This window comes from Elephantulus edwardii, unplaced genomic scaffold (assembly GCF_000299155.1).
Source record: "Elephantulus edwardii isolate Elephantulus edwardi_28Jun2011 unplaced genomic scaffold, EleEdw1.0 scaffold00103, whole genome shotgun sequence".
Taxonomy (NCBI): Eukaryota; Metazoa; Chordata; class Mammalia; order Macroscelidea; family Macroscelididae; genus Elephantulus; species Elephantulus edwardii.
Window position 1 is genome coordinate 420,820 of NW_006399853.1, and position 21,882 is coordinate 442,701.

The 21,882-nt window shown below is 42.9% G+C and overlaps 1 protein-coding gene across 2 annotated transcripts in view; it reads right to left on the reverse strand.

The window, feature by feature from the left end:
• Window positions 1-21,882, reverse strand: part of LOXHD1 (lipoxygenase homology domains 1) — a 165,671-nt gene that overhangs the window by 107,067 nt on the left and 36,722 nt on the right. For both annotated transcript variants that reach the window (XM_006891689.1, XM_006891688.1), the window contains exons 5-8: window positions 15,221-15,319; window positions 8,777-8,925; window positions 4,902-5,025; window positions 1,151-1,401 (exon numbers count right to left, since the gene is read on the reverse strand). In XM_006891689.1, coding sequence (XP_006891751.1) covers window positions 1,151-1,401; window positions 4,902-5,025; window positions 8,777-8,925; window positions 15,221-15,319 — 623 coding nt within the window. The remainder of the gene's footprint in view (window positions 1-1,150; window positions 1,402-4,901; window positions 5,026-8,776; window positions 8,926-15,220; window positions 15,320-21,882) is intronic.

Genomic DNA, 21,882 nt, shown 5'->3' on the forward strand with positions numbered 1-21,882 from the left:
GGCGGGGGCCAAAAGGAACAAAACGATCAGCTAAGAGGCAGCCAGGCCACTGACCACCCTGTGCCTGAGGACGCAGAGGCAGCAGTTACTGAGTTTTTACTATGACTCGTGTGTGTGTGTGTGTTGAGTACCATTGAACTGGAACCGACCCATAGTTGATCCTCCAGTTGGTTTTCAGAAGTAGTTAATTGCACGGGAGGCGATTGCCCATCCATCTCCAAACTATCACTCATAGTGACTCTATGAATAGTAGATCTGAATCTAGCCCTAAACACTGTAAACAATTGTTGTTGTGGTTGTTGTTGATTGCCATTGAATCGAGCACAACTCACAGCAACCCTATGAACAAAAGACCTGAAGGCCCTCTCTAACCATCGACATTTATCAAAGTTCATAGAGTTTCCAGAGGCATTTTGTTTAGGAAGTGAATGCCACTCCTGCTTCCAAAACAATATTTACATAGACAAAATTCATAATAGTGTTATGCTTTTTGAGGAAGAGAAGGATATATAATAGGGAAACAGGAGTTTCAAAGAGACTGGAAATATTCTATTTCTTAAGTGGGTAGTAGACAAATTAGAAGTTTCTTTCTTTTATCCTCTATATCTCACTAAGGAGGAATAGCACCCACTTCCTAAACAACATGCCTCTGGAAACTCGATGAACTTTGATAAATGGCCATAGTAAATAGAAAGGCTTTAGGCCTTTTGTTCATAGGGTTGCTATGATTTGTGCTAACCTCGAGAACAATCAACAGCAGCAACAACAATTTTTTAAAAAGCCAACAAACAACATATCTCACTAGAGTTATATATGTATAAAATCAAGATACTTCACAGATGCTTGCTGACGGAGAGTTATAAGCTGAGGAGAAGCTCCACAGCAGAACTCAAGATATCTATAGCATCGACCGTGTTCCTGATAATCTCTTTACATTTGGCGTGGTCAGAAAAGAGCCCCGATTTCTGACTACCAGTAAGACAATATAGATGGATATGTTATCAATAAAGTGCCCAAAGAAAGGGAACTTAACTGGTGTTCTGTAACTGGTACACAGTAGGGATGAAGATTCATTCAAGCTAGAGCTTATATTTACAGTGGGAGAAGAAAAAGGTTGAGTAGGGGACCTCTGTTTGGGGATGTCCCTTACCTTTTCACAGTACCAGCCTCGGTTGACACCTACGTTACCGTGCCCAATGGAGACCCGACTCAGAGGGCTGAGAAGCACAGCCAAATTGATGTGGAAGATGTCTGTGCGGCCACGGTCAAACACACCACCCTCCAGGAAGATCTTCCCACTGTTCTTGTTCCCTCTGGCCCCATACATGACCAAGTAGATTTTAGATTTGGTGCCAGCGCCCCGTAAGTCTCCGGTGAACACAGTGACAATATATGTGATAGCTGGTGGGGGAACAATAGAGACAGGAGAGTGCTTCAGGTGAGCACATCAAAACATCCCTCTCTCCCTGCCCCCTTCCTCCCTTCCCTTAGTACAGTGTCCTCCAAGGACTTCCCTCTTCCACACTTCCTCATCTTCCTCATGTCTCCCCAAGAAGACCTCTAGAGTACCTCTCAAGCTCACTCTCTCTCTTTTAAGAGTTGGTATATGAATGTGTGTGATTTGGGGAGTAAACTGCATGTATTATTACAGGAAGCTGTCAACCCTGATTACAGGAAATTAACAAAGAGGAGGAACTTGAGTTGTCTAATAATAGTACTTATTATTAATGTTAATTACTACATGTATATTATTAATAGCTGCCGGAAGAATTCTGTTACGTCTAATCTAATTATAATAGTCAACTCCCTTAATGGAAATTTATATTCAAGGCTATCCCACTCATTTAGACTGTTCTTTTGCTGCTAATAAAAAAAACATCATTTTAATAGAGGCCACTGAGGCTCTCCTTCATGCTCTGATGTGGGGTGGTAAGAAGATAGAGGAAGGGAAGGAAGAGCGTGGGCTGGAGTTTTTGATCAGTCCGAGGGAACATGAGGGGATACGAGGACATGGAATTCTGGGGGAGAGCCAGGAGGGAAAGCTTGAACTCTAAGCTGGTAAAGACAAAACACAGAAAAGACAATTCTGCAAAGGTCCAAATTTCACTTCTCTGTCTCATCTCATAGTCCAAAGTCATTCTCACTCAAAGACTTGTCAAGTCCTCCAACTTTTAGTTCCTGATTCCAGACAAATAAAATCCTCGACTTCTTTGGAAGATTGTACAGGCAACAAATACATGGAGGCACACATTTCCGCCTTCTTTCATCCAACCAGCATTTATTAAGCGCTTACTTTGAGAGAACATGATGATAAAAAGGAATAGCCACTGCTCAATAACATGGACCTCTAGCTTCATCTTCCTGAGACACATAGATGGTGTCTTCTATCCTCCTGTGGTCTGGTTTCTAAGAAATTCCCAGCTGCTGACTGTCATGTCTCTTCTTCTTCCTCCCCTTGGGGGCAAGTAACATGGTAACCTGGCTAAAGGGATCATAGCAAATCTATTCCAATATATCTTTTTAAGTGAATAATTTTACGTTTTAGTTGCAAATATACTATATTTTACAATGATCAGGCCACATCCTGAGGCTGGCACAGGTAGCAACTAATCCCATAAATGGTAGCAATAAAAATCAGACCTCATGTTTAAAAGCAAAAGATGGGGAAAATAATCCTGTTGAGAGGAAAAAAGAATGCTCCTGAGCGGTTCAAATGAAGCTGTTAACCAAAAGTTTGGAGGTTTGAGTCCATCCCTCTGAGAGAAAGGAAGGCATGGTATTTGGAACCCTAAGGAGTAAACCCTGGACTTTTTAGAGCAATGAAAACTGAATATACCCATGAAACTATTACTCCAAGATAATCTTTAGACTTTAAACCAAAAATATCCCCTGAATCACCTTAACATCAAAACAATTTGCTGTTATTATTGTATGTACCGTCAAGTCAGAATTAACTCATAGCTGACCTTTCATCAGGTTTTCAGATGCAGTAAATCACATGAGAGGAGATCTTTCTCCCATGGTTGATTTGAACTACTTGCTTTGGGGTTGGAAGTGCAATTCTTTATACCACCCATACCATTAAGCCACCAGAGCTCCCTAAAACAACTCCTTCTTATTCTCTTTCTCCTTCTTCTTGTGTTCCGTGAAATCAGACCAACTCATAGCTGACCCTCCAGTAGGTTTTCAGAGGCAGTAAATCCCATGGAAGGATAGTGGTCATTCTTTTCCCAAAGAGCAGCTGGCAGATTCAAATCACATGCCTTTGTTTGGGTTGCCATGATGGTGAAGAGAAGGAGATTATTCACAATTTTATCTTCCTTGTTTCCACAGTCAATACTCTTGGCACCAGCACTCAAGAAATCAAAAGATGAATTGCATTGGTGAAATCTGCTATCAGGGGCCTCTCCAGAGTGCTAAAGAGCAATGATGTCAGTCTAAGAGACCAAGGTGGCACAATCTTCACAATTACTTGCAATTCAGAGAGCTGAACAATGAACAATGTCTAAGGATGACAGCAAAAGAACTGATGCCTTTGAGTTGAACACACCATGAAATGCCAAGAGAACAAATAGGTCTGTCCTAGTTGTGGGACTTGGACTTTTTAGAGCGATGAAAACTGAGTATACTTGTAAAACTATTACTCTAAGATTATCTTTAGACTTTAAACCAAAAATATCCCCTGAATCACCTTAAAACCAAACAATAATTTGTTATTATGTATATTATTATTATCATTATTATTTTGTATTTCCTATTTTGGGAAAAAGATGGGAGAGGGTGAAATCAAGTTGCTTCTTGGAGGCAAGGATTTTGAAGCTCTGTCTTATATACTTTGGGCACATGGTCAAGAAAGATCAGTCCTTGCAGAAGGACACTATGCTTGGAAGGGTGAAGGGACAGCACAGGAGAGGAAGACCCTGGATGAGATGAATTGATCCAGGAACTGGGGTAATGAGGGTAGGTGTGTCAGAGACAGTGAGACCGGCTCAGGACAGGGCAAGGTTCGGAACTACAGTGCATAGGGTTGCTATGACTTGCAGGCAACTTGACAGCATATAACAATATATGGGATCAAACTGATGACGACAACTTGAAGGATTAAATAACAAACTCAGGGGACAGAGAGTTATGTTAATGAGGGAGTAACATCTTGGGAAAGGAGCATGAGAATGAATTTATAGCTGGAAGAATTCCATGCTACCAAATAGTACATGTAGAAAATTAATGAGTGTACACTCTACTGTGTATATCCTCAACAACAACACAAAGGAAATGATTGATAGAGGATCCCCAATGGGGCATAGCTGTACTCTGACCCACATGGGAGCCCCATTAATTGGAGATGATACAACAGTAACTGGGAAGAGAAGGGAAGGCTCAGAGGAGGTGGCTCAAAGCAGGAAATTTGAAAAAGTGAAGATAAATAGAATTATCAGCTGTGGAGAAAGCTTGTTTCCAGGATAACGAGAGAAAGAGTAGAGTATACAAACAGGAGTGTGGAGAGAAAAGGTATGAAAGAGGCACAGGGAGAAGGCAGGTGGACTGTGGTTATAGAAAGAGTGAAGGGTGTGGTGAAGGGAGATAGACTACGGGTGCAAGCTGCTCGGTATGAAGCAGAGTTAATATAAATCAATGTCCTCATAAAAGTCCATACTTATTAGGAATTCACATATGCCTCAGGGCTCACCTCGTCCTATAGAGAATATCTTTTGTCTTAGAAAGTTAGCATCTGCTCAGGGACATGGCCCCATCTCCTCTGACATCAAGAGAGTTCAAACTCTAGTCCAGAGGAACAAGCTATTCTCAGGAGCAGGGAATGTAATGTGCAGACATTCTGCCTGCCCTTGGGACCCCAGTTCCATAGATGAGAACACTCACACTCAACTTTTCAGTCCTACCTGTGGTCTCCGCACCTCCTACTAAGATGTCCCTTTGGATTTTGCCATCATCTTCATCCAAGGCCAGCCAGCGATTAAGAGGGAAATCATATTTTCTTTTGTTTCCAATATCTTCAATGATAATCTGAGAAGGGGAAGGGAGAAAAGATTGTTGGTGAGTGTCATCCTCCAGCCCCCAACCGTTCAGAGTAGACAGCCATGCCTATCGCAAGGCCCCATGTGTTAACAAGGAATTCCTGCAAAGCACTCAAAGTCAATAGGGATGACTGATAACTGCCTCCTGTGCTAATGTCTGAGCCACTCCTGCCCCCTGCATTACTGCAGATCGTTCACAATTGACAGCAACAATATGCTGAGAGAAAAAAATCAACCACAAAAGGGCATATATCGTATGATCTCACTAATACGAAATACCTAGACAAGGCAAATTTACCAAGATTAGAGTCTGAGAGAGGCTGTCAGGGCAAGAGGGAGCAGCAGTGGGGAAAGTATTTTTTAGAAAGCATTTCCTTCCCGATGATGAGGAAGGAAAACTTAGCAACAGATACCGCTGATGGTTCTACAACATGATTGATAGGACTGATGCCGCGGAATTGCACATGTGAAAAGAAGTTGACTTGGCAAACGCTATCTCTGTTTGCACAGCAAGAAGAAAGTGAATAAAAAGAAAAGCAAGGAACTTGGCAGGATGTTTCTCTGCAAAGCTGGAATATGCGAGCTGAAAGCTGGGTCATCAGCTTCCTTGCCTGCCGACGGTGGGACTCAACCCTCTCTGCTAAGAAGCACAGCCCATGCGCAGGAGCTATAAACTCAAACTGCTGTTGTCGAGTCGCCTGCGACTGATAGCAACCCTATGTACAACAGCCCTAAACTCTGCTCTATCCTGTGCCAACCTCACCATCTCCGACACTCCCACCCCCATCACCCCAGTCACTGAGTCAATCCATCTCATCGAGAGTCTTCCACTAGACAGAGATAATCTGGGATCTAGTGATCAAGTCGGAGCGTGTCTAGAACCTGTAGTGAGACTATGAGGCCTGGTTATCTCTGAAGCCTTCTGAATGGTTCACAGGGCACTAAATTGGTTAGACTGAGATGAGTGTAGTGCTTACAGAAGAGTGATAGGAAGACCAAATTGAACCCCCCTCCCAAGATAAGCATTGGCCTGGTAGAGTATCAAGGGTATACTGAAAATTTTAAAAAGTCTTCCACGATGTTTCCAAGATTGCCCAAAAGTCATTTGCAAACTGTACCCCAGGATGTGTTAACTAGAAACCGTACGTGTGAATCTTAAAGTTGTACTTTTCTCAATCATATGAGAAACGCATCTTTTCTGAATCAGCATTGTCTTTAAAACTGTTACTCTCAGTCATATGTTAAGTAGATTAGCACCTGTCCAAGTTTGTTTACTCATAACTGTAAACTGTTCTCTTTGAATGTGAAAAATCCAGAAGCTTTGGACTATTGACAGTAATGTTAGGAAGATTGGCATCTAGCCCAAGTATAAAAACCAAAAACCAACCTCAGACAGGGAGGCAATTTTTTAAATGATTCTCTCTGCTCTCCCAGATCTGCAACAAAGTGCTTTGGATATTGGGGTTGGAGGTGGGAAGACAGAGAGAGAAAAAGATAGAAGGGAATTTTGATGTCAGCAAAAGATTCCTCTTTTAAGACAAAAGTGTCTGCATTGTGGACACAAGGCATATTGACCTATCATCCTAAGTAACCTGGGTTTGCTGTGATGCTGAACCTTGTGTCATTGGGGTATCAAATACCAGAATGGCTTCCCAATGTGACAGTGTTTGTTGGAGCTCCCAGTGGTAAAACAGGTTTGGAAGCAGGAGTGGCATCCACTTCCTAAACCACATGCTTCTGGAAACTCTATGATCTTGGTGAAATGACTTGATGAAAAGGTCTTTTGTTCATAGAGTCACTATGAGTCATGCTCAACTCAATGGCAATCAAAAACAATAACAACAATAGAGTGCTCACAGAACTGCATGTGGGCTGAACCCTGGACTGCTAATACAATCACCCCCAGCAAAGATCCAGTAGCCTGAGCCAGTGACTGAAGTCAGCTATCCCACAAGGCTTCTCTCCCCAGATAAATCAATATTTAGACTCTGGTCAATCTATCAGTATCAGTCCCTTGAGAATTTGATTGGTTTGAATCAGCTTCCCTGGGGGCCTACTAACTTGATTTTCTACACTCTTAGCTGACAGAGTCTGGGGACACCGTGACCCTGCCTGTGGGAATGGGAGGAAGGAGGGTTATCCACCCTCTCCCATTTCATCAGCACAAGAAGGCAGGAGGAACCCTCTTCCATTTATCTGTCTTTCAGCTCCCAGGAGAGTGGAGGTTGGTGGGTTCTTGACCAGGGTCTGAACCAGGCTTCAGAGGCTTCAGTCTGTCTCACAGCCTCTTCCTCTAACTTTCAAGGAGCTGGAAATTCCAGGGATGAAGGAAAGTGCTTACTTATCAGATAAGCTGTCAAGTCTACTAGTAACTCAGCACCCCTGACTGATGAAGTTCACAGGGTAACATGCCAGACATTATTTCAAGGACAAGAAATATCCACCCTAAAGCTTAAAGATAGATCCAAACTAAAGAAGGGCCTAGTGATCTGGTGAAATAGGCCATACGGAGTTCCACTGCTAACTCAAAGGCCTTGTCTCTCTGGTGATTCCTTTCCATGCAATTCACAGCCTCAGAAACTCAATGGAGGGCCAGTTATGAGTCGTGTCCAACTCAACGGCAGTGAGTGAGTGAGTACCAGTATGGCACCAGTTACAGGTTCTCAACCAGAGTTGAGAAACTGAACAGCCAAACAACTACTTTTTAAAAGTACTGAATAAATACGAATCCACAAACGGCTCCACAGCAGAAAATGTGGCAATCTGTTTCCATAAAGATTATAACCGAGGAAACTCTGTGGGACAATTCTACTCAGTGGCAGACAAAAATGGTATGCATCAGATAGAAAAGACTCCCTGTTTTCTAAGAAAACTGAAAATACAGCAAAAAGAGAAATAAAGGGAGAAAGGAAGAATGAAGAATGCTAATTATCAATCCTAGATGCTGTCTAGCATGATTTTTAAATTATAAATAAAATAATTCTGCAAATATCTTGGCAGAAACAAATAAATAGGCTACCAGGAAAGAAGCTTGAGTCAAGTTGGCCTCACTATTGAGCTTCAGAAGGCAGAGGAGCAATATTTACAAAGTATTAAAGGTAAAGTACTCTCACTCATAGGTTTCACACTGTGCCATGTCTCCCTACATGTGAAGGTGACAGAAGGATATATTCTTACGTGGGAACCTGCCTCCTTTAGGAAATTTTCTCAAGAGGGTGCCACGTAACAGGAAGGACCCTGAGCTTAGGAAAGTCAGTGAATTGCCCAAAGTATACAACTACGTTAACAGCACCAGGGCTACACACACATTAGAAAGAGCCCTTTGTAATTGTTCCCATTATACCCTTGTTCTCAGACTACTCGCTTCCAGAATGAAGGAAGGGCTTTAAGCCACGTTAGCTGTGCCCTATGCTGGCTAAGTCCTCAAACCTGCCTGCCTCCTCTCCCTCCTCTCTCTCCTCTCCCCTTTTGAATAGATAACCACATGGAGACACACCTATGCTTTGAGTATTTGGAATCTGGACTCTGGTGTTTTGTCTCCACAAATCAAGCACCCCTGAAACAACATGGGCAAAGCCTTGTGGCTATGGGAGGGCAGCCTGATTGGCCAGAGGCTTAGGGAGAAGAGTAGAGGCAGATAGGTATAAAGAGAGAGAGAAGGGCACTCAGACATAACCCTCTAAAGAGGCAGAATCCCCCCTCCCAGACTACAAGGACCACAGACAGACCCCTGAACCCACCTTGGACAGGAACCAGCCAGCAGAACCCCCCTTGTTGTTGTGGCCAATATTGATCTTCATCAGCTGCCCCAGATCTGGAGCATCCAGCATGAACTTATCCTCAGCTCCCTTTTCAAAGTTGTCCTTTTCACTCTCCAGCCTACGCTCCCCTATATGCACAGGCACACAGCGAAATTACAAAGGAGGGAAGTGGGAGAGAAAGATGCAATGCCAAGTCCTGCGGGGTCCAGCTACTGACAACACCAAGAAAGGGACGGATGCTCCTTCTATCAGACAACTGAAAAGCTTCAAGTCCAACAGACAAGGCTCCTTTCCCGACTCTGTGGTCTTGGCCTCTAAGGTCCTTCTGGGATGTACCAGAATGTGGTGGCAACCAAGATCTTGTATACATGCTGCTCTTGTCTCTGCGTATTTTCCTCTGATAACTGTGGACTAGTGGTAAGAAGCTGTGCTGCAACGCAATACCAAAGGCACGAGGTTCAACTCCACCAAAGGCTTTATGGGAGAATTATGGGCAATCTCCTCCCAAGTGATTTACTGGCTCTGAAAACCCTCTGGAGGGTCAGCCATGAGTCGTTTCCAGTTTGATGGCACACAGCAATAATTATTATAGAGGTACAGATTGTTAAGCATTCAACCAGTGGTTAAAAGGTAGATGATTGGTGGCCTCGTGGTAAGAATCTACACTGCAATCCCAAAGGCACGTAGCTTGAATCTACCAGTTGGCTCTGCGGGAGAAAGATGGGCAGTCTCCTCCTGTGTGATTACTACCTCTGAAAACCTGCTGGAGCGTCAGCTATGGGTCAGTTCCAACTCGATAGTATACAACAACAACAGAGACATCATGGAAGACAGATCCGGTGATCTACTTCTAAAAGGTTATAACCTTTTTATTATTAAATTTTCATCACTCATATCATCCTGTTTCATGCATGTCCACTGTTTTCTGCAGTCTTTCATATTATTTTTTTTCATTATATTGGTTCCCCCGCCCCTTACAGTCATCTTACTAATAACTACCTTCATGACAGTGTGTAAAAGGCACCTACTTCATGTCTCATACCCCACGGAGTAGTTCTATTCTGCACAAATGGGGTCGCCAGGAGTGAGAAATGACTCAGTGCCAACTAACCAGTAAAGCAGGGGCCCTCGAGTCAGTACCAATCCATGGCAGCCCCGCGTGTAATAGAATGGTGCTCGACCACCCTCTCGACAGGAGGCACATTTGAGCCCACTGCTGCAGCCACTGTGTGAATCCTTCTCATGGAGGGGCTTCCCTTTCTCTGTTTTTCATCAACCCTGTACTTATCAAGCATGATGTTCTTCTCCAGTGCCTAGTCCCTGTGACCCTCATTTATAAAGAGCATTGTGCCTTTATATTTTTTTTTTCCAAGAAAGATGTGTTTGTTTTTCTGGCATTTCATGGTATGTTCAATATTCTTCACCAGCACCATGATTCAAAGGCATCAATACTTTTTTAAAAAATTTCCTTTTTCATTGTTCAGGTTTTGCATACATTTCAGGTGATTGAAAATACCATGGTGGTAATATGTTATCACATCACAATTTCTCTTTCAATCATTACTTACTTTAAAATGTGATTTCTAGTTTGTTTTTTTTTTAAGGTAAAAAGGAAGGTTAGATTTATTAAGAAAGGTAAGGACATGATGGAAAAGGGAGTGTGTCAGCGAGGGGAGGTTGTATTTAAGGCTTCCTTGTCTGGGCATGCCTGGGGCTGGAGTCTGAGCCAATGAGATGTCGTCATGGAAAGGTCCAAAGTTAGTGGGTGGTTTATTTTCCCGTCCACTGTTCTCTCTTGTCACTCCAGGGCCTTTGCCGTTGTAGCATCACTTTTTCTTCGTCCTCTAATGATAGGCTTCATTGTGATAACTTGATATGAACAAAGTCATTCCTTTTCAAGAGGCTTTTGAAACTCAGTTGCCCAAAGCACAATAGCTACCTTAAGTCACACCAGGCACTTCTGTTTCACTTACAGCTCTCACATCTCTTTCCGATGCCTCTCAATGGAACCCCATCACCATGTTCTCTTACAGCCATGACAGAAAGTCGAATTATGGCCAACAATGTTCTTTTCTCTCGAATAGTTCTTGTACCAGTAGTCTCTGTTGTTGCTCAGTCCTGCAGATAAATGTTTATCTTCCATCCATCACCGCTCCATCCGAAGATCTGGTCGTAATATTGAAGCTCTGGTCATGAACAAAAATCATGAGCCATTTTAAAAGGAAAGGAAAGGCAGGGGAGAGGAGGGGAGGGGGAGGGAGGAAAGAAGATAGAAAGAAAGGAGGAAAGAAAGACAAGAAGGAAGGAAGGAAGGATAGAGAAGGTGGATTGAGAGAAAGGATAGAGAGAGAATAGAAAGAAAGGAGAATAGAGAAGAAAGTGGATAGAGAGGAAGGATAGAGAGAAAAGATGATAGAGAGGAAGGCCGATAGAGAGGAAGGGGGGATGATTTCTAATTTCTAAATAGCATTGTCTGTCGGCTATAGATTCCTTGGAGCTTGTTAAGACTGCTTTGGGGTCTAGTATGGAGTCATTGTGTATTAACTTTCCATTATATGCTTGAGAAGAATGTATTTTCTCTGCCAGCTGGATGTAGGAATCTACGTACTGCCTAGATTATTACAAGCTAATTAAGTGTGTAGAAAAATTTTCCCCTCTTATTCTAAATCTGCATTCATTTGACCTATCAATTATTAAGAATATTACATTAAAATTACCCACTATAATTACATATTTGTCAAGTTTCTCCTAAGAATTCTATTAATTTTTGCTTCGCTGATTTTGAGACTATATTGCTAATTATATGATGACATAGTGCATTAACACATTAGGTTGCTAGTGAGAAGGTCAATAGTTCGAATCCACCAGATTCGAGAAAGATGAGAAGTCTCCTTCTGTAGATGTTTACAGTCGCAGAATTCTAATAGAGGATTGTCATGAGTAAGGATCAACTTGACAGTAGTAGGTCTGGCTTTTTATTTCATTGTTAATTGTATAAGGTTCAGAGTTGTTTTATATGTCAGGTTAACATTTCTTTTTTTTTAACATTTCCTTTTGCTATTGTTTAATAGACTTTTACTTATAACAAAGTGTTTTGCCTTAAAGTTTAATTTGACAAATAGCAATATGGCATTATAGTGCTAAAGTAATATCTGAGTTTCTTTCTTGTCGGTATTGACCTAGTATACTCTATGCCATCCTATTTATTATTGATCATTTTTATCATAAATTTAATCTGGTTTTTATTACTTTCTATTTAATATAATTGCATCAATCTTTTCATTGATGACTTTATTTTATTTATTGTGATTGCTGATGTCTATTATTTCTCTTTTTGCTATCAATCAAGCATTTCCTGTACTTTTCTTTCTACACTTCTTGTCTTTTACTGGTTTGGGGGATTTCCCTTGTATTCCTCTACTGATTTAAAAGCCTTATGTTTCTAACTTGAGTGGTCCGTTTCATAACTTTAATAAGTATAATTGACTTGTCAAAGTATAAAGTTAATGAATATTTCCACCCTCCTAGGAATGCTTATTAGGGCCTGATTTGCTGGGATCAAAGTCCATAAAATGTTTAATGTTAGAAGGTTTGTTGTTACATGCTGTCCAGTAGCCCTGCAAACAAGAGAACAAAATCTAACCCTGTCCCGTGACAGCCTTACAACCTTTGCTACTGTTGACTTGCAACCACTCTATCAATCTCATTGAGTGTCTTCCTCTTTCTCATTAGGCCTATACTTTACTAAGCATGATGTACTTCAACAAATATTGGTCCCTCTTGATAACATGTCCAAAGTTTGTAAAAAGTTTTGCCATTCTGGCTACATTCTGACTGTATGTTTTCCAAGACAGATTTTTTTTTTCTTTCTTCTGGCTGTTATTGTTGTTGTGTACCATTGAGTCAGAACTAACCCATAGCTTACCCTTCAGTGGGTTTTCAGAGGCAAGTGAGTCACACGGGAGGAGATCATTCATCTTTCCCCCAAGGAGTAGCTGGTGGATTTGAACTCCATGCCTTTGAGATTGCAGCACAACTCCTTACCACTAGGCCACCAGAACTTTTTCTTCTGGTAGTTGATGGTATAACTAAGATTCTTCAACAATACAGTAATTCAAAGGCATCAATTCCTCTTCAGCTTCCTTGTTTACTGTCCAGTTTTCACATGCATATGAGGTTCTTGAAAATGCCATAGCTTGAACCAGACACATCTTGGTCCTCAAAGTGATGTCTTTGTTTTTAAATCCTGTAAGACATCTAATTTCCATGTGGAGATTCATCACTAAGCACATTCAAATTAAGTCATTGCCCTCAAGTTGTAACCAACTCATAGCTGACCATCCAGAAAGTTTTCAGAGGCTGTAGGTTGCACACAAGGTGACTGCCCTTCTCCCATGGAGCAACTGACGGATTCAAACCCCCTGCCTTTGGCTTGGCAGTGCAAATTTTTACCGCTAGGCCACCAGAGCTTCCTTCAAGTCACACTGTTGTTGTGATGTGCCATCGAGTCAACTACGGTTCATAAGAACCCAATGAACAATGTATCTGGACTGTGATCTATCCCGTGCCATCCTCATCCTCATCACCACTCATATACTTGAGCCCTTTGTTACAGTCACTGTGTCAAATCCGTCTTATTGAGGGTCTTCCTCTCTTATGATGACTTCTCACCTTTCCAAGCATGATGTCCTTTTCCAAGGACTGGTCCCTCTTAGCAGCATGCCCAAAGCATGGGAGATGAAGCTTCCCTATCCTTACCTCCAAAGAGCATCCTGGTTGCACTTTCCCTGAGTCATATTCGTTTGTTCCTTTGGCAGTTTATGGGATATTTAGTACTCTTCTCCAACACCACAATTCAAAGGCATCAACTCTTCTGTCATCTTTATTCATTGTCAAATCACGCTAGTAATGTAAAATTACACTTCAAACCTACATATGTATAGAACCAAAGTATTGATTTGTCATTTTTTTTTTTACCTGGAGGCCTTACATATATTAGTTTACTATGGTGAAGAATACATTTTTACTGATCTGCCTTTTGACTGAATATGTCGCTCTTAGGGTTTCTGACTTTATGCCAGATCCAAATTTTTAATCTCTTGTCTCACCCAGAGCCAAGGCTTTACTTTGTACCCCAAATGGGTAGGAAAACCCACACTCTAGATTACTAAGCATGAAAGTCCCTTTTTAAAAGAACAATGGTGTCACTTCTGAGTTAGCACTTGGGTTTTGATTTCCCTCTTTATTTATGGCATTTCAGGTTTTCTTTCTTTCTTTCTCATAAGATGGATCAAAAATGTGCACTTTGACTTCTTCAACATATTATGTACCCAATTCACAGGTATCTGAAACTTTTCTGCATGCTATGTTAATCTGATACCTTGGTATAAATCAGAGAAAACTACCTTGCTCAATTCACTTGGTTTAAACTTCCTCTCAAAACCCACAGCTGTGTCTCTGCCTCAGTTACTGCTTTACCTAATGAGATCAAGTATAGTTCTATTCCCAAGTCTAGTTCTATTCCCAGGTCCATTCTGACCTGCCCCAAGCCTTCAACTGTTTCTGGTCATGCTTAGCTACTTCTTGAAGTATAAATCAAGATGAGCATGGAGCTGAGGAGAACAGGTGAGAAAAAAAATCCCCTAGGAACGTAGAGCCTGCGTGTGTTCATAGCCTAGGGTGTAGGACAGTTTGGGTCACTTCAAACTCATAGGTTACTGTGAATTGATCATCAAATCCAAGCATGACTTGTTCTGGAAGCAGATAACACATTTACAACACCAAGTGTTGATGCCCATGGTGGCCCATGGTAAACTGTATCACAGAAAAGGAAAGATGTTAACAGAGGAGCCCAGAGGGATCCCCAAGCTCCTTTCTTCCTCAGGTCTTCTTTTCTTCCCCATTGCCCATTTCAGGGCCCTCCACAAAAAGACTTTTTTTTTAATATGGGGGGGGGTGGTGTTTGGGTTTTTTCCTTAATTTTAATGAAAGTTTACAGTCATTGATTATTGCACTCTTCTCCCTGCCCACCCCGCCCTCCCAATTCACTCTTCTCCTTGAAAAGTAAAAGAAAAACTCTTTCATTGTTATGCAATCCCTGCCCCTCAAGTCCACTCCATTGTGCAGCCTTCATTCTGGACTCCTGTCATGACAATAATACCCAATCATATATCCCTTTTAAACAGTTCCCTCATCTGTTTCAATGCAGTATACATCATTCCTCCCCTCCTTCTCTGTCTTCCCTCAACCCTGATGTCAGTCCCGTTTTCCAAAAGTGACCCTATGCAATATTTGCAAAAAAAATACTTTTATGAGTTTGAACTCATTATCAGACCTTATTCTCCCTGCTAGACTGCAGGAAGTGGCTCTCCTAAGAACCAGTATGGAGTGTGGCTTATGGAAAAAGGATTCCAAACCCATTACCTGTATCTCCGTACTCTCCAAAGATATTGATGAAGACGTCAGCATCTGTCCCTGCACCAATGACATCACCAGTGTACACCTTAACTTCATATTTGTTGCCTGGGGAACAAGGACAGTGAAAGCCTCAGCTCATTAAGGATCCTGAAGTGAGAACAATGGACACCCCTCCCCAAAAAGCAGCTACCCCACTGTCCACCCCTCCATCCAGTAATGCGTGAATTATCACCACCATTGTCATTAACAGAGCAAGAGCCCACTCACCTGACAGTGGCTCCAAATGTTAAATGGCACGCATGGCATAAATCACAGGCAGAGGGGATATACTGTTTTCATCTACTAACAAGTCACTTTGGTACCAAAGATTTAATTGTGTCCCCCCCAAAAAAAACAACACATGTATGTAATGCCTTAGTGTAAAATTTATACAATGATCTCCTATGATCTGAGAAAGTAAAGAGTTGTAGAAGGATTAAGAGTAGAATGCAGCACTCCTTAGCCCCATCTCAGCTGGAGGTAATAATGGGAGTTTCCCTAGGATGCGACCTGTGATACTTTTTTAATTCACTAGAGAAAAGGGGGAGGAAAAAGAGCAAGGAGCCATCTGGGACCTCAGAGCAGCCACAGCATAATTGTCAGGAGTAAAGTGCATCTTTTTGAACCCAGGCTCCTGCTCGAAGAAGCTTCTTGATACCTGAGAAGGCCAGGACACATGGAGATCTCCAAGGAATGCCGGGTCTACAGATGCTGAAGGATACAGGACTTTGCTCCAACAGCCAACACACAGAGAGTAGTAGGCTTTCTTTCCCTTAAGCTGGTACACTAAACTTGGACTTCTAGCCTCCTAAACTATAAGAGAATAAATTTCTGTTTGGTAATACTGTCCACTTGTGGTATCTCTGTTATAGCAGCCCTAGATATCTAAGACACTTGGGACGTATGAATCAGTCTCTACCCAAGACTCCAACTTGAACCAACCCACCAGCACACTTGCAATGAACTATTTAAATAACCTTGAACTGAGCCCTCTGCATCTGCTCTGCTCTCTACAATTCACTCTCTACACTGCAGCCACGGCGTAGAAATTCCTTGGGGAAATTGGATTCTGCAGATGAAAATCAAATTTATATGTAAATTGTCAAGGCCATAACCAATGCAAAGACTAGAGGCACTGATAATTGCCAGAAAATATATGCTTATGGGGTTATCTCTATGACAGAGCGGCACATACTTTCTGCTTCTTTGCTCCACTCAAGCATTCTTTGTAACTCCCAAATGTCTTAGCCTTGGTTGTGGGTTCCAGTGGGAAGTTCAAATTCAGCTTGGCAGCCTTTCCCAGGTCTCTCTGCCTTAGTGTAGAGGACAATGGGCAGGGGGTGATGTGTGTGGTCAGGGAAGGGAAACTTGCATATTTTGGGGTGGAGATGCCAACAACTCCAAGAACTAAAAGAAAACTTTTCTTTCTCTCCCTTCCTGAAGTGATTCCCTCCCCCTCCATTTTTATATAACAGGATTATTTTTTCAGATATCTACACCCAATATCTAACATCTCTAAAAATTAGATTTGGACGCCTAGACCTCTAGCATCCCTAAACCACTCCTTCCTTAAAGGTTGGGACATCTGGCAGCACCAATTCTACAGTCTCAGGCCTTGTGCCTTCAGCTAATAGCCTGGCTGAGCGTGAACATGTGGCAGAAATGGGAGGCGAGAGGAAGGTCAAAAGCAAAAGGTTGCTTCTCCTTTTTGAGTAAGCTGAGGAAAAACAGAGTGTGGTGAGGTACGGTGAAAATTCAGCTCTGCACGGCTTGAGATTTACTCACTTGGTGTGTGATTTGCTGTGAAATTCTCTCTAGGACTGATGTCCTTCTGCCCTGTCAGCAGGGTGGTTCAAATGCTCAAGAAGTTGGCTACTCAAGTGCCCATCAACAAACGAATGGTAGAATAACTGTAGTACATTCACACATGGAATATTACGCAGCATTGAAAAACAATGAACTTGTAAAACAGAGTCTGGAATACGTTTTGCTGAATGAAGTATATCAGTCACAAAAGAACAAAACCTGCATATCCCTGCTTTTATAAGATAGGATTGACTGCCAGGGGCAGGGGCTTGGAGAACAGGAAAAGTGCCGATAGGTAATGAACACTGTACTGGAACACATGAGGAGAAGGGCTGTCTGAAAGGAATGTATGATTAGGAATGTGTACAGCAATTAGCAATCTAGAATGAGAAGTACGTTACAGAGTGAACAGGAGTTTCCTTCTCCGTACACTTTACTGCCCTCTGTTGGATAAATGTCATAAGCACAAAATCCACAGTGTCTATGACCTGAAAAGTGTTTCCTTACATACTTCTGCAGTACACAGCCTGGGTGTGGGAAGGTCCTTGCACACGGTTACTGGGCCTGTGTTCCACTGAGGCTCTCAGGCCCAGCTCAGCTGCGCAGGCGGCACCAGGACTTGGGGCTCACTCCGCCCCCCTTGTGGCTGCGCCTCGCCCAGCCCCCTGCAGCCAGGATGGCTCTCTGGGGATGTGTTCTGTCGCTACTGGGTGCTGACTGTTCCAGACAGTGATTTGAGGAAGCTCACCCAGCAGCCAGGAGTCCTGATAGCCTAGCTGGTAGGGAGCTGTGCTGCCAAACCAAAGATAATGGCTGGCTGGTGGTTCAAGGCCACCAGTGGCCCGGAGGGGGGAAAGATGGACAATCTCCTCTGGTGCAATTTACGGCCTCAGAAACCTTCAGCGATGAGTTGGCCCTACTCAAGAGTAGTCCGTTTAAGCTTTCATTTAGACCCTTCAAGGCTCAGAACAGCCAAACTAATCTGTGCATTGACCCAAACAATAAACCATGAAGGCTACAGCCCCCAGGGTATAAGCTAATCACATGGCATCTTTCCCAGTCACAGCGCTGAGCTGGGGTCCTGTGCAGGGACAATGGGTGCAGACGAGAGGCAGGTGTGTCTGAGGTGGGGAGGTTGGTTCAGGATAGGTCAGGGTTCAGAGCTATTGTTTATAGAGTCCTGAGTCATAGATGACTGGATGGCACCTAACAACATAGGGCCTTAACAACAACATGGGGTCACTACGTGTCTGTACCTACTCCATGCACTGCAATGGGTGGATGGAAAGACAAATGGCTGGTCTGAGGCTCCAAAGGCAAGTTGTTTGTGTCCTTGGCTGGTGGCAGATGCAAGCCCCGCCTTGCCCTTTCGTCCTCTGCAGACCCCCAAAGTAGAGGCATAAGGACGCTGGATCTCCAAACAGAAATCTACCCCACAGGCTGGTGGGAAGCTGCCCGCGTGGGCTTCCAGAAAAGGCAGGCTCCAGGCCCACCCTCTGCCAGCGCCGGGTGCACCGGCCGCCCCCACAGCCTCCCCTGAGCTGTCTGGAACAGTCAGCACCCAGTAGCGACAGAACACATCCCCAGAGAGCCACCCTGGCTGCAGGGGGCTGGGCGAGGCACAGCCACAAGGGGGGCGGAGTGAGCCCAAAGTTCCGGTGCCGGTGCCGCCTGCATAGCTGAGCTGGGCCTGAGCGCCTCAGTGGAACACAGGCCCAGTAACCGTGTGCGTCTCACATCCCGCGTGCAAGGACCTTCCCACACCCAGTGTATTTAAGCCTCTGAGACACTCACGTGGTGCCAGCTTTTTTAAGCAGCAGAGAATCATGAATGAACTGAGGGAAGACATGCTTCTCCACGCCTTCTCCTTCTTACCTAATCGTGGGGTTTTTCCCCAAAGGGGGCTTTGTTTATTTTAGATGGTGAGGGTTGGGGAGAGGGATGCTGGACAGAGAAAGATTTGATTCGATGTACTCCCACCCCCAACTGAATCCCCCATGGCTCACACCCTAACACCCCTCACTTCCGATCGCTGAGAGCCAAGATCGTCTACGTGAGATGTCACAGGCGCTGTGGAGGAGGAGATGAATATGGTGAGAGAGAGAGAGAGACTCAGCGGGCCCGCCCTGGGGGTGGGGGAGGAAGGGGGATGTTCTCTCCCAGCCAGGAGAGGTTCCCTAACTGCTCAGACCTGCAGAGGTGACAGGGAAGGGACAGCCAGGCACAGGGTCCTGGCCACTGGCACCAGCTGAATTGTACCCTTCCCCAAAGACATACTGAAGTTGTTGTTAGGCATCATGGAGTTAGCTCTGACTCTACCTGACCCCTGTACAACAAACAGAAACAAATCCTGGGGGGCCTGTGTCATCCTCACAATCCTTGTCCTGTTTGAGCCTATGGTTCTAACTGTATCAGCCCACCCCATTGCAGGGCTTCCTCTTTTAAAAAAAAAAATTAATGATCGTTTACAGAGACTTTGGGTTTTCATTCAATCATTGCTGCACTTTTTTCCCTGCCCATCCTTCCCCCCACTTGGCTCTTCTCTTTGAAAAGTAAAACTCTTTCATTGTTATACAGTCCCTCCCCCGAGGTCCACTCCACTATGCAGCCTTTGTTCTGGACTCCTGTCATGACAAAAATACCTAATCACATATCCCTTTTAAACAGTTCTGTCCCTCATCTGTTTCAATGCAGTATACATAATGGGCTCTTTTTCAATGACCCGTCTACTTTACCAAACATGATGTCCTTCTTCAGGAACTGGACTCACGTGATAACATCCCCAAAGCACACACCATCCCTGTTGCTGAGGAACATTCTGGCTGGACGTCTTGCAAGACAACTGTATTCCTTCTGGCAGTTCATGATAACAAAAAATATTCTGTTTTCTTCAATAACAACTTAATCCAGAGGTCCCAATTCTCCTTCAGTCTTCCTTATTCTTTGTCCAGCTTTTACGTGTGTCTGAATCAATTGAAAATACCATGCGCAGGCAGGTGCACCTTAGTCCTCAAAGTGATAGCTTCGCTTTTTAACATTTTGAAGAGCCCTTCTGAATGGGATTTGTCCGACACAGTACTTCATTTGGCTTCTTGAGTACTCTTTCTATGGACATTGTTTGTGGATCCAAGAAAAATTATTCTTGGTAACCTTAGTCATTTCTCCATTTATTATGTATTGCTTATTGATTCAGTTATGAAGACTTCGTTTTCTTTATGTTGAAGCATAAATACATTTTGAAGACAGTAGTTGTTGATCTTGATCAATGAGTACTTTAAGTTTTACTTTCATCAAGCCGAAGTTGGTCATCTGGTTATCGCACGTCAATGATCTTAATGATCTTCCTCCAACACTTATTTCTTCATATCTTCCAGCTTCTCAGATTATTTGCCCAGCACACTGATATTTTTTTCCTTTTTTGGGGGGGTTCTATTTTTTAAATTTATTATTAATTTCAATGAAAATTTACAGAGACTTTGGATTTCCATTCATTCATTATTGCACTTTTCTCCCCTCTCAAAAAGTTGCAAATAGAAATACCATTTGACCCAGCAATTCCACTACTGGGAATATACCCCAAAGAGACCAGAACTGACATCCAAGCAGATATATGCACACCCATGTTTACTGTGGCTTTGTTCACAATAGCAAGGAGTTGGAAACAACCCAAGTGCCCATCAACAAACAAATGGATAGAGAAGCTGTGGTATATTCACACGATGGAATACTATGCTGCATTGAAAAACAAGGAACTCATGCAATATTATTCAAAATGGGTGACCCTGGAGGACATTATGCTGAGTGAAGTATCTCAGTCACAAAAGGACAAATACTGCATGGTGCCACTGTTGTAAAGCAGGGCTGACATTGGGATTGGAGGGAGACTGAGAAGGATGGGTTCAATAATGTATACTGCATTGAAACAGATGAGGGAGAAAACGGTTTAAGAGGGAAAATTATTAGGTATTTTTTGCCATGACAGGAGCCCAGAGCAAAGGCTGCATAGTGGAGTGGACCTGGGGGGAGGGATTGTAAAACAATGAAATAATTTTTCTTTTACTTTTCCAAAAAGTAGTATGGGTCCCTTCTAGTTAGTTGGTCAGGAATATAAATTCTTTTTGATACAGTAACTCTCCGCATAACTTCCATCTTCTTTTCATGCTTCCTTGATTATAATTTTTTTGTTCTTAGAATTTGTCATATTGCAAATCAAAGCTTCACTTTTTCTTCAATTCTTTCCCTTGAAGAAATGCCAAGTGTGTTCTCTTCTTGATTTCCTAAAATCTTTAAACATTTTATTAGAATACTTTAATTTGTCTCCTCAAGTTACCCTTTAAAATTCTCTGTTCGGATTTTTTACTCCCCAATTTCTTTGTCTTCTTTCAGCCACCCTACAGTCAGCAGGCTCTGGTGGGCTAGTGGCAAGGAGCAGCACTGCCACCCCAAAGTCACATGGTTCAAATCTACCAACTGCTCTGCAGGAGAAAGATGGACAAACTTCTCCTGTGTCATTTCCTCCCCCTGAAAACCTGCTACAAGAGCCAGCTATGAGTCAGTTCTGATTTGACAGAACCTAACAACAACAACGTTCAAGAGCAAATTCAGAGACTCTTCTTATATCTGTTTTGGTCTTTTTTTTTTAATGACTTTTGGCTTTCTTCGTGTGTGATGTTCTTTATGCCATCCTACAGCTGGTCTGGTATTTTGGTCATTGGTGTTCAAGTTGTCAACTGAAATTAATAACAAATTTAAATTTAAAAAAAAAAGAATTAAGTTAGAGTAAGGATGGCAATGGAACCACCTTACCTCTGTAACTTGATTTG